General features: G+C 40.0%; 2 protein-coding genes across 2 annotated transcripts in view; one reads left to right on the top strand and one right to left on the bottom strand.

The window, feature by feature from the left end:
- LOC118421163 overlaps nt 1-14,326 on the bottom strand; it is a 30,447-nt gene extending 16,121 nt beyond the window's left edge. The window contains exons 1-11 of the mRNA XM_035828323.1: nt 13,684-14,326; nt 8,466-8,643; nt 6,142-6,430; nt 5,532-5,812; nt 5,011-5,144; nt 4,170-4,301; nt 3,398-3,506; nt 2,858-3,010; nt 1,962-2,145; nt 1,401-1,522; nt 990-1,050 (exon numbers count right to left, since the gene is read on the bottom strand). Coding sequence (XP_035684216.1) covers nt 990-1,050; nt 1,401-1,522; nt 1,962-2,145; nt 2,858-3,010; nt 3,398-3,506; nt 4,170-4,301; nt 5,011-5,144; nt 5,532-5,812; nt 6,142-6,430; nt 8,466-8,643; nt 13,684-13,934 — 1,894 coding nt within the window. The 5' untranslated portion in view covers nt 13,935-14,326. The remainder of the gene's footprint in view (nt 1-989; nt 1,051-1,400; nt 1,523-1,961; nt 2,146-2,857; nt 3,011-3,397; nt 3,507-4,169; nt 4,302-5,010; nt 5,145-5,531; nt 5,813-6,141; nt 6,431-8,465; nt 8,644-13,683) is intronic.
- A 1,171-nt stretch (nt 14,327-15,497) lies between these two features.
- LOC118421146 (protein-associating with the carboxyl-terminal domain of ezrin-like) lies at nt 15,498-27,401 on the top strand. Its single transcript, XM_035828307.1, has 13 exons — nt 15,498-15,878; nt 16,200-16,385; nt 16,968-17,081; nt 17,985-18,041; nt 18,840-18,939; nt 19,709-19,814; nt 20,429-20,506; nt 21,011-21,150; nt 23,173-23,375; nt 24,929-25,097; nt 25,582-25,690; nt 26,345-26,499; nt 27,123-27,401. Exons 1-13 carry the CDS (start codon nt 15,705-15,707, stop codon nt 27,386-27,388), a joined length of 1,857 nt encoding a protein of 618 aa, XP_035684200.1. The 5' UTR covers nt 15,498-15,704; the 3' UTR covers nt 27,389-27,401.
- The last annotated feature ends 35 nt before the right edge of the window (nt 27,402-27,436 follow it).

Below are 27,436 nucleotides of genomic sequence, written 5' to 3'. Positions count from 1 at the left end.
GTTGTCAGGTCATTTTCGGGGCAGGCGAGCTCGTCGTGGGACAAACACACTGTCACGTTCATCGCCAGATTTGTAGATAATAATCACATGTGCTCACGGCACAAGACGAGCATTATTCAACAGCAATCTTGAATTTCTTTTGGTGACCTACAACTCGTGTAAAAGTGTGAGGAACCGTTGCATAATAGCCCGGATCTACGGCTGAATGGGTCAAATTGAACGTACGCCGCCATTTTCCCGCCATTTTTAATGCTACGGCCAGCAGTAAAGTTTTACGTCATAGCGGTTGTGACGGACCAAAATTAAATGAAAATTCTTGTCAGTATACGCCCATTTTCTCATGACTTTTTGGATGCTCATGCAGATTTTTGTTTTGTGCAACTACTAACAGGAAAGAAAGAAAGGAACAACAGAGGATGAATAAAGGTACATAGCGGCAGTTAATTGTGCCGTGTTTCGTTCGACCGGTATAGTGCACCCCCTTCCAACCACGCGCCCGTTCTCCGTGCAATTCCGCGGTGTGTTCCAATTACGATATTATGTTTTTAGCAGGACCAGAGAGACAAAATAATTTACACAGAAGAAGTGGCAAAGGTAAGCTGTAACAGCAACATGTAACTGGAGAAAATGATGCGTTGATCATTTGCCAAATTAGCATTGCTTGAGAAATTGCATTAAACCGACCGGTATTATGCCAATGCATGTTACTCCTAGGACTTAAAAAAACAACATTCGTTTTACTTCGTGTGCACGGTCAATTGACCCTTTTTCGCTTATAAAAAACCCTAGGAGTAAATTTATTTACTGTTTAACATTTCGCCTTTTTGACTAGTACTGCTTTTGATTGTTTCTAATTCCTTGTTGATACAAAACCCGTAGAAGATAAGTTGACTGACTATTTGTACATAGCTCAAATGATCCAAACGTACTATCATTTGCAAATATTTTTGAATACCTGTCTACTTCTCAAAATGTGTACGATAACTTACCGAGATAGTCGAGGACATACGACATGTACATAACTTGACTCCATCGCTTTTTAGCCCTGACCTGAATAGGAAACCAAATTGTTAACATCCTTAAAGAAAGCATGGAAATGCATTTGTATATATAAAAAACTTTTTGTAGTGCAATACGTTCTGCATTTATCGTGCATTGTGATTACTATGGTGAGCAACACGAAATCCTTACATGCGTTTTCTTGTGACATGTACTGTGAGTGATATGGTAGGAGCCTTGTCATAGTGTAAGGTGAATCTACTGGTGCAAGTTTTTTTGTTGACGTGTCTTCCTTGCTCTATCTCTTTGCCTCAAATCTTGAGAAACCGTTGTCAGTTATCAGTCACCAGGGACTGTGTATGCAATGGCATAAATGATGAAATAACAGTAACAGATGGTACCTTGGAGTTGTCCTTTAGATGGACGTTAAACGACATCTTTCTCGCACCCACTGTCCAGCAGAACTGTAGCCCGTACGGTGTTTCCCACTTCTCACAGGACAGCCCGTTGAATATCGTCACCTCTAATGAGAAATAGTTCCAAGTAATTGAATAAGACTACGTTTCAAGTCTTCTTGACGAGGTTCTATGAAAAGTAGTCATTCTAACAATACAACTTTAAAAAAAAGATTATAAATGGACATCCAATCGACGATTGTATCGAATTGCTAAGACATTATTTGCTTTTAAAATATTGTTGTCTTGACGTCTCTGAATACCCCGTAAGTACATGGGTTAACCAGCAAATAAAGGTGAACTAACATTATTATACTTTGAATGCATTAAAGTTCACGGGGATTTAAGTTCGTGGAAGCACCATGCACTTTGGTCTCTTACCGCCATTGGAAAATGTTCGCGGTGGTTTTAAGTTCGCGCTATATTGGCAAGCGAAAACCGCGAACATAAAACCACCGCGACAATTTCTGCATTTACAGTATATTTGAAAAGCTGACAACACTGTACCTCCTGGTGGACACATAGTCTTGTCAATCAGTGCCATGAGCTGTAACGCCCACCGTGAAGGCTGCCCCTGCTTACAGCCGCCGTCAAAGAAGATGTGCGATTCAAAATGGCGGTTAGCCTCGTCCTGTAAATCGTTAGCGATGCCTCGCAAAGAGATGAGCAGCTGTTCCATTTCTTCTTCAGACTGAAGTAAAAAAAAGTTAAATACCTTAACGATACATCTGGGTGAAAACGCGTCAATCTACATAAAGATGATAAATACTGACGCCACGTATTCACGTGATCTGGTTGACTGTTTTTGTGTTGGAACGAAACTCTACATTAAGATAAAAACGCAGAAGAAGTTATTTCCCAAAAAAACTTTTATCTGGCTGGTAAGTCACTGAACAACAAAATGTTTGTGTGCAAAACCAAGAGTTTTATTCAACCGCCGTTTCAGTGACTGTCTGTCACATTCCTTGTGGGAAATATGGCTGGTTAGCATTGCACTGCGGTCTAGGTGTCGCTGCTTTCAGATGCGGTCCCGAGCGTCAAGTATTTACATGAACATACTATATAGACCTTTTTCACACTTCCCATGATACAATGTGCCAGGGTTCCGGATATAGATGTTACCACCGTTGCCCAGGGTGCGAAAACATTGTGAAACCAGCTAAAACCTTCAGTACAATCAAGTGGTGTTGGCAATGCGGTCTCAAACGTAAAGGAGTGCATAGACAAATGATTGTTTGGAAACGCCTGAAATCGGACCTTTTACCTCAGTGCAGAACTACTGTATCTGTTCTGCTGAAGCCATGAAATAAATTCAGTTGTCTCTGCCAATAATATCAATCGTATTCATCATAAAGTTTAATTCTTATGATGTTTGTAATCCAAAAACTTATGATTGAACTCACCTCGTGGTACATGGTGCTACAGACGTACACACACGCGTTCCGGATGGTCTTGGCCCGCCGGACGAACTGTTTCCGGTTGCTGTGTTTAGTTTTTCGGCTCAGCATCAGCCACTGCTCCAGGAAAACGCTGTTGTATCCAGGAAGCCAGAAGATCTTGAATAAAAAACAGAGCAACATTACAATATGAGTCATTTTGCACTTGTATGAATGTATAGAGATTTTACCTACCTAAGTTACACAGGCTGAATAGGAACTTTGAAATGCGATATTCTATTGAAATGAATACATTTGATATGCCACAATCTGTATGTTATGTCATTAGATTACTAAAACATTGACATAATATGTAGTATTGAAAAAGGTCTCAACTTGAAAAAAAGTAAAAGGTTGGGATCATTTGTGAATAGTTTTTGAACATTGGCAAATAAATTTTGCGGTGCAGTAGACAACGTAGCCCTTATTTGGGCAACAGAACAGCTTTGTAGTTCTTGCGCATTCTCTTTAATCAGTCTAAAACAAAAATAAATCTAAAATTCATACCTGTGACTCCTTCTCCAGGATTCCGCTGGGACTCTGAACGACCAGACTCCACACGGCGATGGTTTGTGCGATGTACAGGCCAACTGCTGCAGGAATCCCCCAGACGTACCTAGAGAAGGATAGAATCATCAATCATAAGCATTAAAAGGAGCATTGTTTTGAGTCTGTCTGTCTGTCTGCCTTTCTGTCTGTCTGTCTGTCTGTCTGTCTGCCTTTCTGTCTGTCTGTCCGTTTGTCTGTCTGTCTGTCTGTCTGTCTGCCTGTCTGTCTGTCTGTCTGTCTGTCTGCCTGTCTGTCCGTCCGTCTGCCTGTCTGTCTGTCTCTGTCTGCCTATCTTTCTGTCTGTCTGTCTCTTTCTGTCTGTCTGTCTGTCTGTCTGCCTACCTGCCTGTCTGTCTATTTGCCTGCCTGTCTGTCTGCCTATATGTCTGTCTTCATTCTTTGTGCACATAAGTGCATAAGTTATTGAGAATGTATGAGTGTCCGAGTGTGTTTGATTCAGGAGAATACGTTACATATCGTGACATAATATTAGAACATTAGTTGAATTGTCCATGTTTTTTTTCCTTCTCAATTAGTATTACCTACCGCTACTGGGTGTCGCCTGCAAAGTAATGAAGACAGTGATTTGAGGTTTGGGACACTTTTATAGAATAATTTATACTTGACATCCATGCTTTACTTGGCATCTATGCTTTAAAACCTGAGTTGCGCATATCATTTCTAAGTGATGAGACGGAGAACTTATAGTATTGCATAAAAGTGAACTAACCTTGACTCCTCTGCTTCACAGGCCTCACGAGGTATGAAAACCTCACAAATGGGGATGATGTAGATAAGCAGGAAGGCGTCAACTGTGCCCAACAACAAGGGGGCCGTGAAGCCGATGTAGTACACACAGATACTGTAACAGTTGTAAAAGAAAAGAAATGCATTGATAGTACAATGCTAAACTTTCTGCCAACACAAAAAAGTACACACGGATCAAATTTCCAATGGCCACTGTCACCTTCCACAGGATCAATACTGATGACCAATCAGATCGTAAACTCGCGAGAGGTACGGACACGTGATCTTGTGGATACGTGACGTCAGCAATTTATAAAACGTGCCAGAAAGTGTATAAAACCACCGTCTCTGTTCAGTGCTAGTGATGTAATGATGTCGTAATATTTCAATAAGATAGAAATATACTGATTTGGTGATATCTTATTCCCATTACCATTGGTAAAATGAAGTACATAACTACGTATACGTACTGTAGAAAAAAATGTTTAACGTTAAGAAATCATAACGGCCATTATTGAAGAAAAAGGGGATGTTTGTACTGAGATTTTTAATCGTGTCATCTAATTCATCTTAGACCATTGTACTTTTTAACATCTGCCTCCAATAGCAATTGAGTCCGAGCCTTTTTAAACAACTAAATGGATGTTTGTCGGAGATAACGTAGGAAATGTTCGCGCTGGTTTTATGTTCGTGGTTTTAGGGGTGGGAACTTCACCGCGAACTTAAAATTACCGCGAACATTTATCCATTATTGTATGAGACTGCACTGGGCGCTCCCGCGAACTTAACTGTATTTACTGTAGTACAGTACTTATTTGACACACCTGCAAGCAAACACCGACAGAACGTAAGCCCCCACGCTGCAGAAGATGTTGACCAACAGTTCGTCGAACGCCGGATGGAAAGCCGTGATAGTGTTCCATCCGGACAAGCTCCACATGGTCCGAACGTCTCCAATCTGGGAAGATTCAGATTTATTGACATTGTAGACAATGCAATACATGACATACCCAGACAGCTTAGCTGATATTGAGTGCCAATACCTACAATGTCATATATTTACACTTCTTATTGAAAACACATAACTCAAACTCAACTGTCAACGTATACTTCAAATGACAACTAGATTAGGCATTTTTTGGTACATAAGTTAAACTTGATATATAGTTTTGGACCCCTTCTGTTTACAGATCAGCAGCCTTCACCTATTTGACATATTACCCACGATTCTTGTCACTGGTCATGCGTACTCAAAATGGCGAATACGCTTATGAAGCTAAAGAGCTGAGAGCAAAATTGTTCATAACATGTTGCTAGAATGTGTCTAAGATGTCCATTACTGTACCTGATAGTGCCACACGTAAAGTGTCACCACAGCTGGCGTCAGAAGAAGTTTCCAGAAGCTGGTGATCAGACTGGAGGTCAGGCGACCGTCCTTCCGCTTGCTGATGTCCATGACGTCATCTTCGCCCTCCTTCGGGTCGGCCTTGTGTCGTTCTTCGGTATTGGTTCGGGATGACTCGGTGTCCATCGTGGCGGAGTTCCGAGTGCGTGTTTGAAGCTTTTGGATGACAGGAGACCAGGCGGTGGATATAAGAAGCACGCACAGTGGAACCTTCCACCAACCTATGATTGGTTTAATATAAGACAAATAATTAAATTCTAAAAAAAATTCTAAAAAATGTTACAAACATGGAATGTAATACTGCACAGATGTTAGTGGAATATTTGGGAAGGAATTGAACATTGTACTACGATTATATATATATATATACCATTATAATCTCTGAATAATATATGTAATGTCCAAATGTCTTACGTTTATATAGTACATAGTTTACATGTTGGCAATCCACATATACGTAGCAAACAGATATTACCATCATGATATTGATATATTTAAAAAGGCTTTTGACAGGGGAAAAAAGATTGTCAGAAAGATTATAATTTCTCACCATCTGGATCATTCCCCTCCATAGAACTGAAGTACACGATCGCGACGAAAGCGGCGATCCCCAAACAGTCGGCCAACAGAAAAGTCAGCAGCTTTTTCCAAGATGGCGCCCGCTCCCCCGTCTTGTGCGGGCGAACGAACTTGTAACATTCGTACACTAGCTGGAAGAAGATCTGCATGGCGTAGATGCTGTTCATCAGGAGAATGCCGAGGGCGCTTTTCACGGTTGTAAGGGCTTCCAGCATGAAGAGACCGAGGGCGAAAACTTCGGCTGTGCTGGCCAGAAGTCCCTTAAAGAATGTTACAACAAGTATTGTGTAAGCCCAGCGTCACATTTCGAAAAGGGGCTCCGACCGGGCTGTTTTGGGGAACGAAAATCACGATATAAAAGACAAGAAAAACACAAAAATAATGTAATTAAGCATGCTTTGCGGATAATTCTTGGCATAAACGTTTAACTTAATTTTTGTTTCCGAAAACACCCCGGCCGGGCCCTGGGTAGGAAATGTGACGTAGGCCTTAGGCTTTAGAAGTCTTAGCGTAAGAAAGGGCCCTCTGGGTAGTTCAAGGGCACTTTCGGGCGTGACCACTTTCTGGCTCCTCGGAGTACCCAGCATCTAGCGGGTGAATCTGAGCTCGAGCTCCCTCGAACAATAACCATCAGCGCTCGTGGAAAGCCACGAAGGAGCTCAATGCTAGAATGACCCGTCCTTTTTTTTCATAGGTTGGGGTGGGAGAGGGTGGGCGGTGGGTCGTGGTCTTTAACGTGCTCGATCGAGGTGTAGGTATCTTTAAACAAAAGAAACCCGTTCACCTATTCGAGGGTGGCCCTGAACGAAGCGAGTTACTATTTTACGCGAGGAAAGTCGTCTTAAGTGCCTTTCACATGATATGAGCATGCAACGTCGGAGCATATCAGAGGGATCGAGCCAGGACCTCTGGGCTTTATGAGCCAAATACCCTGTCGTTAAGCTATGTGACGTCGCAAATGGTTCTATTATAAAGACTCCCTTTTTTCTTGAATTAAAGGCAAATATGCATCACTGTTTTACGCAAAGTACGTTACGCAAGTTTAATTTAGATTATCAAGTAATAATCATAAATCTAACACAGTTACATGTACATAGTTGTTAGACCCCTTTATATTATAACCAAACCCTATCTCGGGGTCAAGATACTTTGAATTTCACTCGATCAACACGTCAGTGTGAAATATCAACATAGCTTGATATCCCTTTATTGGACAGTTCAAAATTAGCCACCAAGTCCAATGAGGGAGGGTAATTTTATTACGTGACCGTCCGCGAGATTGGGTGTGTCCGCCATTTTGTACTCTCCAAGGTTAGGGTCCGGCTGTTTCCTTTTTAAGTTTTTAGTCTTTTTTTTAATCATGCTTTTTGTTTTGTATTATACCTTGCATTGACAATATAATATACAATTCAAAATAGAAAGCCCGATAAAAAAATAAAAAATAAAAAAACGTTGAAAAACAAAAACAGCCGAAGCCTAATCTCTGCTTGGAGAGTAGCCATTTTGTACAATGGAACAAAGACCAAGACGCAAAAAACAACATTAAACATTTATCAAACGTACAAGGTCAAAGTACACGTGAATGTATGTACTAAGCACGCAGGTCTCAGTCGCTGACACGTCATTCGACAACGCTTGAAACAACAAAAATCGTCTTTTTTGATTCGATCAAATGGAGGATATTTGCGCGCGCATCAATTTCCCCAATCAACTTTTTTTTTAAATTATCGACAATCTAATCAACATGGCCTGACTAGGAAGAAAGATAGATCTTTGTGATTCAACCCACAAACGTGTTCGATTGAAAAGGCGTGGCAAATAAACGTCGCTGTAACAGAGAAGTACGTGACAAGGGGCACGGTATATAGTTCATGATGAATATATAAATTTCCGGAGATTTTAGAGTTATGAGTTAGGCTAGGCTAATGCCATATAAAGTGCTGTCTCGCGTCATCGTGTCGTAGGTCAAAGACTGTGCGCAGGGAATGAAGCCAAACATACAAACAAACAAGCACAGCCACAAATACACACACACACACGCACGCACACACACACACACTTACACACACACACACACACTTACACACACACACTTGCACACACACACAAACACACAAAACACGTGGCACACACACACAAACACGCATTCACACGCATATGCATAAACACACACACACACACACACACATAGATACACACACATAGAGAGAGAGAGAGGGAAAGAGAGAGAGAGAGAGAGCAATACCATTCATTATTCATACATTTCGTAAATAAAAAAAGTCTAATTTCACTTACCACACCGATGGCCGTCCATGTAGGCCAGGGATAGACGCCTCTACATCCCGTCACCCACAGACACCTGAGTAGCGTGATGCCGTACGGTACCATCAGGATCAGGAGGATCATGTTGATGATGGGTTCTGGTTGCTCATCTTCACAGGACTGTACAATAGTGATGTTGTGGGAAGGTGGTCTGCAAAAGAGAGATGTCAAAATTACAAGATTGAAACTTATTTTGTGTTAGTTGAAAAATTTATCGAGACCTTCAACGATATGCTCTTAGTACAGTGGCCAAGTCCTGAAAGAGGCATAGAAATGTGATTTCATTGCACCCACATTACAGAAAAGGTTTGACCTAATTTTGTGGTAGAGGGGTCTTTGCTCCATCACAGCCAGCATGATTTTTATGATCAAATTGTGGTATAACCTTATTGCTAACGAAGTGTCAATCTACAACACTTATTCTGCATAGTTGAAAATGCGATTTTCTGAGGGGAGGGGCAAAAAAATTGAAAGTCAATGTTTGTCAATGAAAATTGGTAGTCAAATAAAACTTTTCAAAGGAATTACCAAAATGATACGTTTTTTTTCTTCGAAATTATGCTTTTGTCAGAAATTATGGGTCTGGAAGTTTAATTTTTAAGCAAATTTGGTACAACAAATTTAATGTTTACTTTACATAATCAGGCAAATATGTGTGTTATATATCGATCGGTGCATCGAAATCGATTTGACAGGACCTGGCTCCTGTATGTAGTATCTAGACACAGTGGAAAACAACCAACTGCCACAGAAGGCATCAAAACGTGTATGAGATTACCTATACCTGTTTCTTTTTCTGCATGTAGCAGTGATAAAACGTTACCAACATGAGTGCAGTGCCACATTGCCCCTGTCTGTCTTAAAACAAACAAAACATTTAAAAAGAGAACTATATTGTCTAATGCACTCGAATTGCTGAACAGTCTAATGCACTCGGAGACCCCCGACTATGTCTCTAACATGTATATAACTCCATTCATTCCAAGTCACCGTGCGGTTATTTTTTTATTTTTTTAGAATTGATTTTAAATGTTTGTAATTATATGTCAATGACATTTGATACTCAGACATATTTTAACGCTGTTTCAACTTTATGAATATATCCGAGGTTCCGTAAAATTTTGAAATATTCATGATGTGGATTTAGTTACTTTGAACGGTTTCTAAATAATGGTAAAAGCATTCTACCATTATTTCCTATTTTCTACCATTTTTGTAACATTTTGTAAATGGGTCAGTGGGCACACATCTTTGTGTATGGTTGGGTGTCATGTATACATGGCCTACCCGGCAGTGAAATCTAGGTTATACAGAGGCAACAATATGACTTCCTTTCACGAGAACAATAAACTAATTTTGTGGTGTGAAACCCGGTTTCACACCACTTGTGCATTTGTAACGGATGTAAACAACATGACAGATAACTGGATTTGTCGTAAATGCTCTGCTATGCCAGATGTTGTAGATGGTGACTCTCTTTCTCTCGACCCTGAGAATTTCTTTACAGTTAGTGAAGATGCACCTGTTAAATCTGATCATAAGGGTCTTTTGTTTGCCCACCAAAACATCCGCAGCCTGGTAAGAAAGAAAGCCCAGCTAGAAGCTTTCTTAGACTACAGTAAGGCAGATGTATTTGCTGTGACAGAAACATTGTTGGATGACACAATCACTGATGGTCTCGTGTCGATAGGTGGTTACAATACACTTAGACACGACCGTGGTTCAAGGCACGGAGGCGGTGTTGCTCTCTACATTTCAAACCAGATCCCTTTTAAAGCCCGCCCTGACCTTGAAATTCCTGGCCTTGAGGCGGTCTGGGCTGAGCTTATGCCACCCTCTCGGAAAAATATACTAGTATGCAGTATGTACCGCCCCCCTACCGACAACCACAACTTTTTTGACAAACTAGATGAATGTATGGACAATGTTGGGAGTGAGGATAAAGAAATAATGATAATGGGGGATTTAAACTGTGATTCATTAGTGACTGAAAACTCAGGTCCTATCGGCAAGTTACGTTTTTCTTGTATGTTACATCAACTTGATAACGTAATAACTACTCCAACAAGAGAAACGGACACGTCCAGCACTTGTATTGACGTTATCCTTACAAACGAGAAATCACACCTGCACAATTATGGTACCTACGAAGGGGGGGTTTAGCGACCGTGCGATGGTTTTTACTTACCACAGAGTTAACAATACCAGGTCTCAACCAACTGTAATCAAAAGAAGAAACTACAAAAATTTCAGCGAGGAGAGTTATCTCCGTGACCTAGCACAGGTACCATGGCACATTATAGAAGACTTTCCAACTGTAGATGAGCAGCTGACAGCGTGGGAAGACCTTCTAAACAGTGCTGTAAATGTGCATGCTCCCTTAAAGAAGCTCAAAGTCAAAGGGACGCCTGCTCCATGGCTAACTAATGACATACGTAAGCTGATTTCTATTAGGGATCACCTGTACAAGAAGGCCAAACGCTCAGGTAGTACCCATGACATGGCTGAATACAAGACTATGAAAAACCAGGTTAACTACATATGTCGTAAGGCCAAGAAAGATCATGCCACAAAATCAATTATGGAAGGGACTGAAAGAGGCAAAGCAGGTCTATGGAAGGCTATCCGAAACCTGCTTCCAAGAACAACGGCTAACGCTATCACTTGTATTAAATATGATGGTCAGAATATCACCAACAGTAACAGAATAGCAGAATGTTTTAATGAATTCTTCCATAAAGTCGTGCATGACTTGTATCAGTCTATCCCAAGTACTGTTTCCCAGTTCTCTCCTTTACAGTTTGTTAACAAAGCTGTTAGCACGTTTGCCTTTACTCCTATCACGGACTCTTTTGTTGTGAACCAGTTATCCACGCTCAAAGTTGGAAAAGCCACTGGGATAGACAGTTTTGATAACAAGCTTTTAAAACTTGGAGCGCACATACTTGGTCCTCCTCTGACAAGACTGTTCAACAACTCCCTGATGATTGGTCACTTCCCGAAAAGTTGGAAGCAGTCCAAAATCGTCCCAATCCATAAGAAAGGAGACAAAACAAATCCTGGCAACTATCGCCCTGTATCACTCTTATCTGGGGTATCCAAAATACTTGAAAGAGCTGTCCACAATCAACTATATCAGTATCTGACCCAAAATAGACTCTTAACACAGTACCAGTCTGGGTTCAGAAAGAAACACTCTTGTGAGACAGCGCTTCACTCGGTGATTGAGGAGTGGGTAAGCTCTATTGACAAGAGGGAATTAACCGGAGTGGTATTTTGTGACTTGTCTCGAGCTTTCGATACCCTTGACCACAACATAATGGTACGTAAACTCCAACAATACGGTGCAGATGACATGGCTTGCAAATGGTTCCAGTCATACTTGACTGGGAGGATACAACATACATGCATTAACTCAGTTCTATCCTCAGCTATCAATGTCACCTGCGGAGTCCCTCAAGGGTCAATATTAGGCCCACTTCTGTTTATCATATATGTGAATGACTTACCAAATTGCATGCAACTCTGTAAGATTGCACTGTATGCCGACGATACGATAATTTACTTCGCGGCACGCAATGTACAGGCAATTGAGCAGGCCATCCAGAGCGACTCAGCCAGACTTTCCCAGTGGTTTGCGGCTAACAAATTGTCGTTAAACCCCACGAAATGTAAAACGATGTTAGTGGGTTCGTCAAGAGCAAACGATATTAACACTGAATTAGATATTACTTTAGCTGGCACTACTCTTGACCAAGTTGATAAATTCAAGTATCTTGGAGTCATTATTGATAACATGTTAAAGTGGCATGATCACTGTGATCATCTTAACAAGAAGCTAGCTCAAATAATCGGAATAATGAAGTACCTTAAACACTACCTGGATAGAGAGGCGCTGCTCACAATTTACAAAGCCCTATTTCTCCCACACATACAGTATTGCAGCACTGTCTGGGATCAAGGGGGTAAAGGAAGTCTGGATAAACTACAGAAACTCCAAACTAGAGCTGGTCGCGTGATCATGGGGTACGATCGCCATACTTCTACATCAAACGTCTTACGTAGTCTTGGATGGGTCCAAATAGTTGATGTACATAAAAGAAGTAAGGCAACGCTCGTTTTCAAGGCACTTAACGGCATGACCCCTCCCCATCTTACTGCATTGTTCTCCCAACTCTCAGAAATACACACACATAATACCCGTCTTAGATCACAAGGTGGACTCCTGCTGCCTAAAGCTAAATCTGAATATAGAAAGAAAGCTTTTTCATACTCAGGGGCGGTGCTCTGGAATTCCCTGTCGTCCCAATTAAGATCTGCGAGGACACTGTCACAGTTTAAACGATTGTACCAGGACTAAAGGATTCTGATTGTATGTATTTTAACTTTAGTTCCTGTCATATCACAGTGGATCCTTTTGTTTGATTTCTGTATTATGTTTTGATGCTAAGACTGACATTTATGTTCTCTTCTGACTGTTATTTTTCATTTGCAAATCGACTTTGAAACAAACACTGCCCGACCAGCGACACATTGATATGCAAATTCCACTTTTCGTTACTTTGATTTTAAGTTGATCCACTGCCTGAATGTGTTATTATTGTTATTATTACTACCATCATTATATTAAGTTATCCTGAGTTATTTGTATTGTAAATAGTTGACACTTGAAGTTCAGTTATTTAAGTTTGACCTTTGATTTCAATTTTGATTCAGTTGTTGTGATTTTGTGTTATTTTATGTTGGGGTCTCCCGGCCCCCCAGGAGGTATTGAAAAACGCCAGTAGGCGATGTATTTTCCTGGATAAATAAATAAACTGAAACTGAAACTAATTTTACCATTTGGCAAAGTTTACAAATATTTGTAAATGTGAAAGAATCGCATAAAAGTTTGACAATAGTTCTAAATTAATATATTTTCGGACAGTTCCTTTCAAAATGTTCTGAAATACTCAAAGAAATTCTACTATTTTCTTAGTCAATTTTGTTTAAAAAATAATCAATCATTGTGGTTTAGATATTCCTATATTCAAAACAATTCAGCTCTCTTTCTTTATGGATACCTTGCCCAACGACCTGGAGGTCAAGGGACTAGGCAGGTAGTAGGTAATTGAAACTTATTATATCACCAAATTAAAAATCCCTCATTGTGACTTGGAATGGACTCTAGATAGAAAGCTAAGCAACTTACGAGTATGTCCGGTTTTCGAACCTCGCCTGTGCCAGACACTGTGTGATAGATATCACCGATACTTTCCCAAATCCAAGACAACTTATGATCACCAGGAACAACACTATGGACAGCAGAAGTTTGCAAGCTCCCGGCCATTTTGGCGGCGCTTTTTCTTTCGTTTTCACGGCCTCTACCTTCTTCTTGTAGTCCTCTCCCCTCTTCTCTAGGGTAAGTTCTATGTCTTTGGTGTTCCTGCGTCTCGTGGCCATTGTAGTCTTCGTGTAACCCGTCTCAAGAGTTCGTAAAATAAGAGTTCACGGGTGAGCACTGAATGTTAAATCCACTGCGAAACCTTGGGGAACCTTACCCAGCGCGCAAAGTCCACCTTGTATCGGTTCTCCGTTGTGTATCGTTGCAAAGTTTCCCAACAAAGACAGCGAGCGAGTTGAGATACAAACACCTGCAGAGTTAACTAGTTTCTCCACATAAATTCTAAAGATCGTACAGTCCTCTTTCCCTCAGAATTGATGTCTAAACTTGCTCGCTACACAACTAAAGAGACCACGCCTAAAACTTTCCAAACAATGTAAACATCGAAGGTATTCAAGGGGATATCAATTGCCAGTGCCTTGATGTTAACAATGGCTCTAGGACTGTAATCAAATACCGCATATAACTCTTCTGCGCCCCCCGGTAAAAGCAAACACCCGACGAGGAAGTAAATGCCATTGGTGTTTGATAAGGGCGAGAAGTATTCAATAAGTTGAGCAACAGTTGACCTACGTCTCAAAGTTCAACGTGGTACCTGTATGTGTGTGCCCCTAAACACCCGTGTATAGCATTTGTTGTCTAATGAAACATTTTCAAAATTATTTGCAATTTGAAAACGACTTTTGTCGACTTGATATCCATAGGCACCTTTTTTTAACAATGGGTGTAAACAATAGGAACGGTGGGTAGAGTGTTGACGCCTCGCGGTCAGTACTTCGTGAGTTTGACCCTCGGCCAGGTCCTACGAAAAATGGAACATTCTGCTTTCTCTGCTAAGCACTCAGCATCTGGAAAATGATTTGTTAGTTGAAAATGATTTTTTAGTTGAACACAGGTGTGTGTGTGTGTGTGTGTGTGGGGGGGGGGGGTGTTTGTGTGTGTGTGTCTGTGTGTGTGCGTGTGTGTGTGACTGCGAAAGATATGGATTTGCGATGTCGACGTACATGTAACGTTAGTATAATCTAGTATTTTTGTTACACTTTAACGCATGCAAAACAATGTAAAAGTCACACCTTCTAGAATAAAGTAATCAAATCAAATTCTCTACCTAGTTATGATAAATGATCTGGATGCACGGACTAGAATAGAACCCCCTCGATAAACCTAGAGTCACAAGAACAAGTGGTCTACATATCCTGTCTTTTCAGATCTAGTCGCTAGAAGACGCTTGAAAGGGTGCATGGACATGAAAGAAAAATCATGTTACGGTGTCTAAAGGCACGGAATAATACCATTAAAATGTTATACAAAATATCATTCGATTTCATTTTGGATTTTGTTTCTTAAGAAGTGCCTATATTCCAAGATTCCGCGTGCCAAACTTAATCGAAGCGTTCTTATGCTATCAACATGTGAAAGCACACATCACATTGGGTTAGTCCAATTATGTAAGGGTATGAAAATTTAATGAGTATTAAGATTGCATCCAAAGTATAAAATTTAGTACTATTTCTATTCTTGAGTCAAATATGTATATGTATAGAAATAGAATTTGTACCTATACGATACCAAACCATGTTGGAGGAAAGAAAAAGAACTATTTTTTTACTCCCTTCCCCCCTTTTGACCGATGTAATAATCCAAAGAGCCAACATGGCGTCGACAAGAGCAAAATAGTGAGAAGTCGAAGACTTTCTCCAGAAATTTCCGCCTATTTCTGCCGAATTCCGCGCAATTTTGCGCTTTCAAACTATCCTATTGTATCTTGGAATGTGTGGAACATATCTGTGACTGAGTTTTCCCCAACTTACATTATTTGGGGCTAAAAAATGGGTTCCGAGTCGAGCACTTTGCAAGGGTGTGACTTTGAGGAAGAGGTCCAAACTTCGGAGAAAAACTGGACACTTCACTCGGCACGGAAGAAGGACGGGTCCAAAGTGTCCGTGTTCGTTCACAAGACCACACAGGCCAAGGAGGACCCTGTTATACAGAATGCCGCAAAGGTAGGGGACTACTAGATGGTGTAAGACATTAGTATTACTGTTGTGTTTAAAAAATTATACGTGTGGTGTTTACGGTGCTGACGTCATACATGTAAGTTGTAACACCGGAAATGGGAAGGGGGTGGTTATGTAGTTTTAGAGAGAAATTATTTCAAATTCCTGCGATTTTGTATGAGATATGTTCTTACATTTATGCTTTTCCTTGCTAACTATTGTTTCATTATAGCTACAGTACAAGTAACTATGGAGAATAACGATAATTTTGAGATTTTTGTTGCACACAAGGCCAACTTTCAAAAGTTCTTCCAAATGTTTCAATAGCAACTGAAAATCCTTCGCCATCCCACGATCCTGCGGTTTTTCGACACGTGTCAGAACGTGGAGGGGACGTACCTCATCACGGAGTCGGTGCGCCCACTGGAGCTTGTCATTGACACGCTGACGTCAGCGGAAATCTGCGCGGGAATGTTTAACGTGATTGAGGCCCTCAGCTTTCTCCATGAAAGGGTATGTACTACTAACTGTCATTTTCTAAAAGTTTTCACCAAATAACATTGTCTCGATCGGTAAATCCGCTGACAAAGACTTGCACTTTATCGCTCAAGGCATGCGTACCTTCCGCTACTGCCAAAATGACCCTGTTAGGAACTCCAAATCCTCGCAAACTACGATTTAAAACTCGTCGCAAGGTGACATAAGGTCGCCGTATGGTTGCAATAGGAAGTTTTTCTGTATCTATGGGACCGGAAATCGTGTGGCCGTGGCCGCGTTGGACAGGTGGCCCCTGTAGACTATTTCTTAATGCTTAGGTCAGTGGGAAAAATCCAAAGGACTGACAAAAAGTGGCCACTATGGTCAGGTGGCCGCTATGCAAAGGTGGCCGCTAATACAGGTTTGACTGTACATATATATAGAAATGTGTATAAGGATGGTATCCCATATTAAAATATAAATATCCAATTTAACGTCAATCCATTGATCCGTTGACCTTATTTCTTCCTCCCTGGATGATTCCTTGCATGATTAAGTCAAATCCCTGCAAAACTAGCTGAAGTAACACCAACAGTATATTTCTTTGGTTTCTCCTAGGGTGGAGTGTGCCATAACAACGTGTGTATGTCCAGTATCTATGTGAGCGGGGATGGCAGTTGGAGACTCGGAGGCTTTGAACATCTCTGCAAGTTTGAACAGGCATCTCCTGAGGTAAAGTTCTCAACATGTACTGTAAATTCAGAAACTTTCGCTGTGGTTTAATGTTAATTAACAGTAAGAGATTAAAGTGCATGGTGCTACCGCGAAATTAAAACCACCGCGAAAAGTCTATTTTCCCGCTACCGCAAAATTAAATCTACGCAAACTTAAATACATTTACAGTATATCATACCTGTGCCTACACTGGGAGATAACTTTGGTTATTACACAGGGTTCAATACTAGTTCAGTCCTCCATAGAATACCTTTTTCATGTGCTGAGTGAGCCATTGTCAAAAACTCAAGTCAAGTACCGGAGTTGGACTTTGGAATAGCTGTTTTTACTGTATTTTGTACAGGACACCAGATTTACTCAATTTCAAGCGTATTTACCATTGAAACGTGTATTTTCTCGGCATACAATGTAGATAAATACAATGTACAATTGGGACGGACTACCTTGTAATTGGGTGTTTCTGAATGCATTTGTCTGTGTTGTATTTGTATTCATTGCAATACGACCGAGAAATTCATCTCAATGTGATAGTTCATTATATTACATTGACACAGACATCGTACCTTACTCCTTAGACCTACCAGAGGATATAGTAAAACACCTAAAGGATTACCTGAATAAAGTTACCCATGGTATTAAACTGAGGAATTTCATTGTTAGTTGGTTGCACAATCAGCACCAAGGATAGCACCTGATGTTTAAGAATATAGCTCTGTAGCTTATTTTTATTCGAATTACAGTGTAGAATAATAAATAAGGCTCATTCCAGATATATGTATGCTTCTGCATTGCTTGATTTCTATATTCATGTACATGTACATGTACATGTATATAATAGCTGTACAAAAATTGTTTGAAATAATATGATATAATGTAGTTGCTAAATTCATTTTCTTCCAGTATCTAGACAAAGGTCGTCATCTTCGCAACCCCCAGTATCTCCCACCAGAGGAAAAGGTTGGTCATTTAGTTACACTTTCCTTGACCTTAGTCCATTTAGTTTGTCATGTATCACAAATTAGGTTTCTGATAGCAAAACCTGTATAATTTTTTCTCTGGAATTTTTATTTGAATGAAAAAAAGGAAGGACAGAAAGGAAAGGGCAAATCCGGAGAAGCAACAAATAATATTGGTGTGGCCCAATGACGATAATCTTTTATTGCATTGTTATTTCCAAAGGGCTACATACACATATGGCCACACGTGGTCTAGACAATGTAAAATAGAAAGCATGGGACACTACAATACTAGTACTCTTTTCTAACTTTTAATGCTAGATAGTTGATAATCAACACACCTAAAAGTTTACAAATGTACTAACTAACAATGGAAACAGGGACTTGCCACATAAATTGCCATGACAAACATTTCCAATCCTCTCACTGTATATACTTTGTTATTCAGTAAAATGTAAAATGATTATCTTGTATTGGCAATTTAACAGCTGAAAAGGTGTTTGGCCCAGGATCCAAAGGTCCTTTGTTTGAATCCCGCGGTATTCAACCTTCATCTTGGAAGGCACTTTAAATATCTTTCCTCACTCCATTTATGCGTAAAAATAAGTACCAGAATTTGGTTGGAGGGTAAAAGGCAGTTGAAGAAGAGGGTTGAAATAATGTGCCTGACATACAGTTGATAACAACCCACTCAGTTAGAAACTTAAAAAGGCTATGGGACTAACCTAACCTTTACCTATTTAGATATCAAAGTGTCAGTGTCTACATGTTAACTGCCATGTTTTTTGTTTTTTTGTAGGAAGGGAAATATGTTCTGAATGTGCAATGTGGTCATGCAAGGGATGCCTACGCTTTTGGCATCCTCGCTGAACAGATGTTGGAGTACCTTACAGAAATGGGTGAGTGCTTGGTCATATTGCCATGCATGTTGATTTGATTACATGTACTAAGGATGATATTCACAATTTTCATACATTTAAAAAATGCTTTTGACCATACATGATTGTATACTGTCAAGGAAAGCAGTTACAGAATGAGCAAGTATATGTCATATTTTGCAGAAAATATGATACTGTAAGTTATATACAAATTGGATACTTGATATGTTGTGGAATGCCAAAGTAAATTCTGAAGAAATGGATGTGAAAGAACATTAAAAGACTGACATTCAGTTAACCATGTTCAGACATTTGTTCAACCTTCCTAACCACTTAGATTTCATAATCAGGGCTCGAAATCCTTTTTTCTGCATACCTGCACTGGTGCAGGTAACATTGAAAATTTACCTGCACCAGGTAGATTTTACCTGCACCACTCTGAATTTAGGAAGTATGGATCATACTAAAATTGTTCAGGAACCATTGCTATTTTTCTTTTATACTTTATAGGTGGTATCACAGTCTATGCAGCTAATAACAATCCACATACATTTTGTACATCTACATCATAGGACACTTATGACATAAAACCCAGTACATGGACCAGTGCAAGTTAGGTGCAGGTAGACACCAAAAATACCTGCACAGCTCCAATTTTACCTGCACTAACCTGCATATGCAGGTGGTATTTCGAGCCCTGATAATGAAGGCAACTGTTTTTCTTTTTTGCACGTTTTCATTTGAAGTATGCCCAGGATGTGAAGATTTAATCTCGATGTGTGTATTCCAGGAGGAATGTGTAAAACGTTTGAGCTGTCTGTGTCAGAGGGACTTCTACACCCAGATCCTAGCGCCAGGCCAAAACTCAAGACTCTCCTTTCCAACAAAATCTTCAAGTAAGTGCTTCCACTAAGACGCAAAGGAGAAAGATTTTGAAAGTAACAAAATTTAACTCTTATGACTTTATGAATGAAATTGGGAAATTCATCCAAATTAAAAGTTAGTGTCTTTTCTGTAACTTCAACTCATCAGTGATATGATTTGCTTGACTGAATCTCTATGTTTGGCTACAACTGTGGCACCTCGTATTGTAACTGTAGGGTGTATAATTAAAAAAGCCCACAGAGTTCATGGGTTCGAACCTTGGAAATTTCCTCACAACACTCAGGTTGAAATTAGCATTTAGCTTGGTAAGAGACGTCCCTTCTATAGAATGTTTGTCGGAGGTCCAATGTTTTAGGAGAACTAAACTACATTTTGTAAACTTATTGCAAAGTATGTTGGAGTCCTTACCAGAATGAGGTCCTCTGGAGATCAAATTAATTGGTTCAGATGTGCCACTTGTACGGTTCAGTAGAAACCTTAGTGTTATGCCATTAAGATGGTTTACTAGGTACACAATACAAACAAACAAATAATATACATCATAACCACTGTTCAGTGTCACATACCAGCTTAATGTTATTCAGATGTTTATGTCTTATTATACTCTTAACCCAAATTCTCCAAGGAATGACTACTTGGAGATCATGAACTTCTTGAAGAACATTACTGTCAAGGATGAGGAGGAAAAGAACTTCTTCTTTAGGTAAGTTGCATATTCTCATCTGTTATGACACTCTGTTATATGATAGCTTATCATTTCCATTAAAAGATGAAGTAGTAACAGACCTTTCTTTTCTGCATGGTTGTGATGATATTTGGAACATGAGTCCCAGTAGTTATTGTTCACTTGACAGTCCTCTATGAATTTGGGCATCCTTGTGGCCAGACTTGGTATTGCAGGAAACAACATTTGTGTGTGGGTATGTCTGGTAGAATATCTTGGCCTCTGAATGAAATGATATCTAGTCTGCAGGTAGGTGTTGTTGACCTGACAATTGTCCCTGATTTCAGGCCTCCTGTTGGCTGACCTTGGTACTGCAACAAACTGCACCTGTGCTTGCAATTGTGTCTGTTTTTTTTAAAACTACAACAACAAAAATTGAGTGTTAATTTTGTTTTTCTGTGTTACTGATTCAGAACAAAGTATTACAAAGTTATGTACAGTAGTTTTACACTTACATGATTGTATAATGTGTATTCCATATAGCATGCTGGCAGCCAAAGTCTACAGTCTGCCCCCCGTTCTGGTGGCCACAAGACTGGTGCCGCAACTGATGACTCGACTAGTCATGGCTGAACCTGTAGCTGTGGAGTCTTTCTATCCACACCTGCTTACCCCATCTACAGGTCAGTTTATATATGTCAGCTTAACCTTTAGACAAGGGGGAGGGGGGCTGGTACATTTTGTACCTCAACTGATGACTCGACTTGTCATGGCTGAACCTGTAGCTGTGGAGTCTTTCTATCCACACCTGCTTACCCCATCTACAGGTCAGTTTATATATGTCAGCTTAACCTTTAGACAAGGGGGAGGGGGGCTGGTACATTTTGTACCTCAACTGATGACTCGACTTGTCATGGCTGAACCTGTAGCTGTGGAGTCTTTCTATCCACACCTGCTTACCCCATCCACAGGTCAGTTTATATATGTCAGCTTAACCTTAAGACAAGGGGGAGGGGGGCTGGTACATTTTGTACCTCAACTGATGACTCGACTTGTCATGGCTGAACCTGTAGCTGTGGAGTCTTTCTACTCACACCTGCTTACCCCATCTACAGGTCAGTCTATATATGCCAGTTTAACCTTCAGGGAACCTCAAAATCACCTATAGCAGGTTGCACAAGAGTTTTATATGTTGAAGTTCAGGGTACAATCTACAAGATGTTGAAAATAAGATTAAGTCTTTTAGATATAGTTGAATTTGCCTGGTTGTCTTTTTTTTTTAATCGCTTATATTTGACTGCAGCGGAGGTCATGGAATTCTGCCGACGGACAGGCAGTACCCGGTAACAGTATCGTGGCACAAGTTCATGCCGACAAAGAAACATCATAATTGAACTTAAAAACTGATGTTGTCCACTACCATTCAGCATAGCTGTTTTGCACAGAAGAATACGCCCTGTAACAGCCTTTTCAAGTATTAAGATGCACTACTTTATGGTAATTCCCAAACTATTGTAAGGCCACAGCAAGTAAATTTTATGGATGACATCCTCTGCAGACTGCAAAAATAGTGCGATAGGGCGAAAAAAAACCAAGATGGGTGAAAAAAAAACAAGATATAGGCACCATAAAGTTGTGATGACTGTTGTACAAAGAATGAAAGGGACAAAACATGGTACATGCATGTATCAGAGCCAACAAGGCATTCGTTCCTGTATTTAAGACGTGTACTGGTGTGGTAAAAGTGACACTAGTGTGGAAGACTAGCATCACCAACAAAGGTGGTAACCACACTCATAGCTTCCATATTGATGTCACTTTTACAACTATCCAATAAGTTTTATTTCTACAACTACGGTCCTGGGTACCTCGCAAGTGCCCATTCTACAAGTACAATTATTAGGCTACAACGCAATATATTTGCTCATTTTGGTACTTTAGTGCCATTTGACCATACTACAGAAGAAAAAAATTCTTGTTTTTTTTTCCGAAATCAGGCGAAAATTAATGTGCGCGCTGATGTCATCCATAAAATTTACTTGCTGTGGCCTAAGGGATGAGGGTGGCAGACAAGTACAGGGGAGACGATGACATTAGAATTTCACCCACTAATACATGCGTTCCAATGGGAGAGTTGAGGAAACAAATATGCAATTATCTCAAGAATAAAAAGTTCAAGCCATACAAACTTACCTTCAAATGATAGCCTGCTACATCCAGTCTCGGCAAATTCCTTGGCAAGAATTTCTATACGGCTAATCTTTTGATACACCCCCCTGATTAGAGCCCTTGGATTGGCCCATCTGGCTGAAAACACCATTCTGGCGACAATACCACTATTTCAGGGGGGTGCGGAAACCCCCTCGATGGAGAAAGGTCATTTTTTACAACTAATTCTACCAGTGTAGGGACTTTCCTACTGCAGCCACCCCCAAAATGCCCAGATTTTGCATAAAATCCCACCAAGAAAGGCTTTTCAATGGTTTAAAGCCTTGTTTTTATTTGAGATCTCTCACCGTGGGCTCTAGGTGCCTGCGCTAATGCTTACGTCACCCCTACAGTGTTCTGTGACCGCATTTAGACATGGCTGAACCTGATTGCCCCATCTACAGGTCAGTTCAAAGTGCATCAGCTTAACCTGTATGGAATGACATGTATAACACCATGGCATATCATGACATTATGTATCGATCATTTTTCTTCAGAAAAGAACCGGTCGGAGGAGTTCATCCCAGGTCAGGTGAACCCCATCCTTCCCGCGGCGGTGTACCGTGAACACGTGATCCCCATCCTGGCCGACCTGTTCGCGGTGCACGAGGAACACGTGCGGATGATCCTGCTGCACCATTTCCCCGCGTTTGCCGAACAGTTCGATCCTGAACTCATCCGGAGAAGGATATTGCGACAGGTGGGTGTATTCAATGTTCTGCTATTAACAGTTGTTTTCACAGAAATATGACACTTATCAATACTCATGATTCTGCTAGGTACCCTTCAACATTGAAGTCATTCAAGACATTATTGAAAAGTTTATTGAAAATTTTTAGATATTACATTTACTGGACTGAAGTAAACTTTTAAGAGTGATAATCTTCCAGTAAGAATTATTTTTAGAATATACATGCTCAACTATGTAGTAATAACACTTTTAGGATTTGTATTTTGTGGGAGGTGCCAATCTTTATTCCAATTTTAGTGTGCATCATAAAGAAAATTTTATTTACATTTTAAAAGATTTTAATATGTAACAGAATGATGAAAGATTGTTGAAACATTGGCTTTCTTTACACAGCTTTTGCAGTCACTTTTTACCACAAAATCATGACACTGCAAATGCTTTATTACATGCTTGAGAAAAGCATGTACTGTTTCTGGTAGGGATCTTTGTGATTCCGGACCGATATCTCTAGAACCTCTGGATGGATTGCGATTCCCTTTGCTATGGGGATAGAGTGTGTGACCTATTGTGCTATAGTAGATTAGAAGTTTGCTGTTGTTTTGTGGTTCGTTTTTAAAAAAATATTTACACCCCTTTTCCTGTTATGGAGTGATCTGGCCTCATTCCCTCTGTCTCAACCTCCTTGGGGACAGCTAGCAGCTGTAACATCTGTTTTGTGTTTTCAGTAGCATGGGAGTGTGTGGAAGGGTCGTTTCCAGTGCTATATCTCCAGAACAGAACGTGTGATTGTGATGATATTTACCTCCATGAAAAATGGAGGTATAGTTTTTGGTGTGTCTGTGTGTGTGTCTGTTTGTGTTTCCACATATTTGTGGTCAGCATAACTTTAGAACCTGTTGATGGATTGTAATGATATTTGGTATTTGGGTAGGTGTTTGAAAGACGAAGGTCAAAGTCAATTTTGGATCCCCTGGTGTGTGACCTTGGTACTGCAACAGAACTTGGATGTTTGTATCTTTTGACATGGATATGCTATGGTCTTGATTTTTGGTGGCACATAGCTTGTGGTGTAAGGAAGAAGTGTTGTATGTTTGGGCCCTCTAGCAGCTTGCTCTAGAACTGCTGGGGCATTCTGGTCAAAATCTTCCAAGGAGCAAAAAAGAGCAACTGTGACCATCGCTGTCACCTCTGTATGGTGTGAACCATTATATACACATTGAGATACAATGTATGTGCCAGGTGCAGGTGTAACAATAAGAAATAAAAATGAAATGGTGAGGACATCAGAAAGGTGTAGTTTTGGATCTCACTGTTTACCATAGGTAGATATATAACTTAAGAACAATGATGGAATAATTTTGCCAAACGTCAAACCATATCAACCCCCACAACACACCATACGCACCATCACAAAACAAAATATTTCTAGCAGGTTTGAGTTTTCAGACTCTTGTTTTACAATAGAAATGGAAACACAAACCTGCAAACACAAAACATGTAAACCCCCTTTCCCCTCCTTTGTCAAAAGAAATCTCACAGTATCTTTTCCTTTCATCCCACAGTTGCTGCTAGGCCTGAAGGACACCAATGACCAGATTGTTGCAGCCACCTTTCGGGCCCTGGCAGAGGTGGTTCCAGTGTTGGGGGGAGAAGTAGTAGTGGGCGGGCAGAGGAAGAAATTTTTCAAGGAGGGTCGACCAAAGTTTGCCACCTACATGTCTTCTCCTGAAGGTAAGGGGTTTATGTTGTCACAGAAAATTTTGTAAATAATAATTTTACTTTTTAACGTATTAAATGGGATCAAACCACTAAAAGAATTGAAATGGATACTGTGATAAGTGTGGTGGGTTCTTTTAATTGTCCTTGAGTTTTGGCTCTCCTCAAACACTCCCATTTAACATCCTACCTTAGAAACATAGCTTATCAAAGCTAGGTGCTCAATTTCACTTGAGTGACTTGAAGAAACTTGTAACAGTAATCTTTCCAAAAGGGCACAGTTTTGGCGCATATCAGGGGATTTAAACACAAGACCTCTGGGCTTTGATCTTAACACTACACTGTAGTTATGCTATCAGCACCATGACTTTTTTGCCAGGCCTTTTCTGTAAATTTTTCTTCAAAACTATATATTGTAAAAATTTTGGTATGCATATTGGATATTTTAACAATGTAAATATTATTAATTTAAACATTTCACTATAATTTTTCTTTACAGTGTCTAGGAGCAATGCCAATGTGTCCAACCTTACAGCTGTGAGTGGGGTCATTAACCTGCCATTTGATATCAAGTCTTCACCTCCAAAGGCTGCCAAACCCTCTGTTAGGTAAGGAGACTGTCCATGCTAGAAATGTTTGCAGTGGGTTTATGTTACACTTTACCACGAACTCAGAACCTCCATGATGATGAAAGTTCTTGATCTGTTTTATCCCTACCTACCCTCTTGTCTAAGTGCTTAAACTGTAGATGTATGTGCTATGCATTGTACAGTACCTGAAAGTGTTTGAGGCACCTGTTACGTTGAAGACGCATTAATTGAACACATATCTATGATTTATGAAATTATATTATTATCTATCAAAAAATGATCAGTGTCAGTTGAAAGCCACTGTACTATTTGTCTGCAGCAACCATCTCCAGTGGGTAGTTTCTGACTCCATGTCCATTAACTTAAGGCGCCAAGGTTTTTGTTACTGTTAATAGAACTATGAACACTGCAAAAATTGAGCACTCCATTTTCTCTCTACCTCAAATTTCTGTATCTGTGAACTTAAATGCTATTACAAGATACATGTACTTTATACACTGAATTTTATCAATTGTCCTTGAAATGACCAACTCCTTTGTACTGATACTTTTGACTTTGAAAACCAATTATCAGTTTTGCTCCTAATCTTTGTTGTGTCGAACTGTTTTACAAATTGCCATAAAGACAAACCTGTAAAAATTTTTTCACAACTAATTTTTTTTCTCAATACAGTGTTAAACCTTCAAGAGATCTCGACAGCATTTCTGCTAAACGTCAGCTGGAAAGGGAGAGAAAGAGAGAAGAAATGAAGAGACGATCAGAAGAAAGGAGGAAGGAAAGAGAAAGAAAAAGACTTGAAAGGGAACAAGAGAGACTACTTTCAAAGGGTAGGAAAATTTGGCATACATTTCCCATTTGTTATTGGTTTATGTGTGTAATTTGAAATGAGTGGCAGGATGAATATGTGATTCAGGAAATGATTTAAAGAGAGATGGGAAGGATGGCAGGATGGGAAGGTTAGTTTGGCCTGGGTCCAAAGTTGATCCCACAAGCTAGAAGGAAGTGATCAGTGTTGTGTGAAGTTAGATTGGATATGTGTTAAAGTGCAGTGTGCATTGTGTAACATGAAGTAAGTGAGAGATTTGTCAGATCTTGTTTCTATGGTGTTAACATGGTTAACTTCCTGACATGCTAGGTACAATGTACTGACAGGAAGTCAGGTCAAAGATCCCAGAACAGTTATGAAAGTTTATCTTATTTCCTGTCCTTAAATAACTATATGCATGTTTGTTGCATTATGGGAGCCAGTGGCAAAATGTGTATTACCAATTTACACTAAATTGAAATGAAACAAGAAATTCATGATAACTAAAAATGTTTAACAGAGGTCCTTGATTCCTTTTTTTATTTCTTTTACCTGACTGTTCATTATATTCATTTGCTTGTGTATTCAATATGTTCTGGACATTTTTTAAGTGTTATATAATCATGTTTTTTTTTTATTCTTTAGCAAATGAAGAAGAAATGAAAATAGATCCAGTTATTGAAATCAGTGACACCAGGGCTTCCACCAATCCAGTCATCGCTGCCATGGAAACAAGGCTGAATGACACCACAGAGGAGGCTGACGATTGGTCAGACTGGGAGGACACATCAGTAGGCGTGGCCCAGGCAAAAAAGGATGATGCAATAAGCCAAGAGATAGAAGAAGAGCTTGAAAAAATGGAAGGTCTTCCACAAGAACACGGTTTCGAAGAAGAGAAAAAGTTGACTTAGACATAGTTCCCGCGAAAGACACCAAGATCTTAGCGAGTAAGGATATCG

This window comes from Branchiostoma floridae, chromosome 8, assembly GCF_000003815.2.
Source record: "Branchiostoma floridae strain S238N-H82 chromosome 8, Bfl_VNyyK, whole genome shotgun sequence".
Lineage (NCBI taxonomy): Eukaryota > Metazoa > Chordata > Leptocardii > Amphioxiformes > Branchiostomatidae > Branchiostoma > Branchiostoma floridae.
The sequence above is the reverse complement of the archived record's forward strand: the minus strand, read 5'-3'. Positions and strand labels throughout refer to the sequence as shown.

What these genes read in the sequence shown, in the direction of transcription:
- LOC118421146 (XM_035828307.1), top strand. Translation starts at nt 15,705, where the DNA reads ATGGGTTCCGAGTCGAGCACTTTGCAAGGGTGTGACTTTGAGGAAGAG. An exon ending in TCAGCTTTCTCCATGAAAGG is followed by an intron (nt 16,386 to 16,967) that starts GTATGTACTACT and finishes GGTTTCTCCTAG; the next exon opens with GGTGGAGTGTGCCATAACAA. An exon ending in GAAAAGAACTTCTTCTTTAG is followed by an intron (nt 20,507 to 21,010) that starts GTAAGTTGCATA and finishes TATTCCATATAG; the next exon opens with CATGCTGGCAGCCAAAGTCT.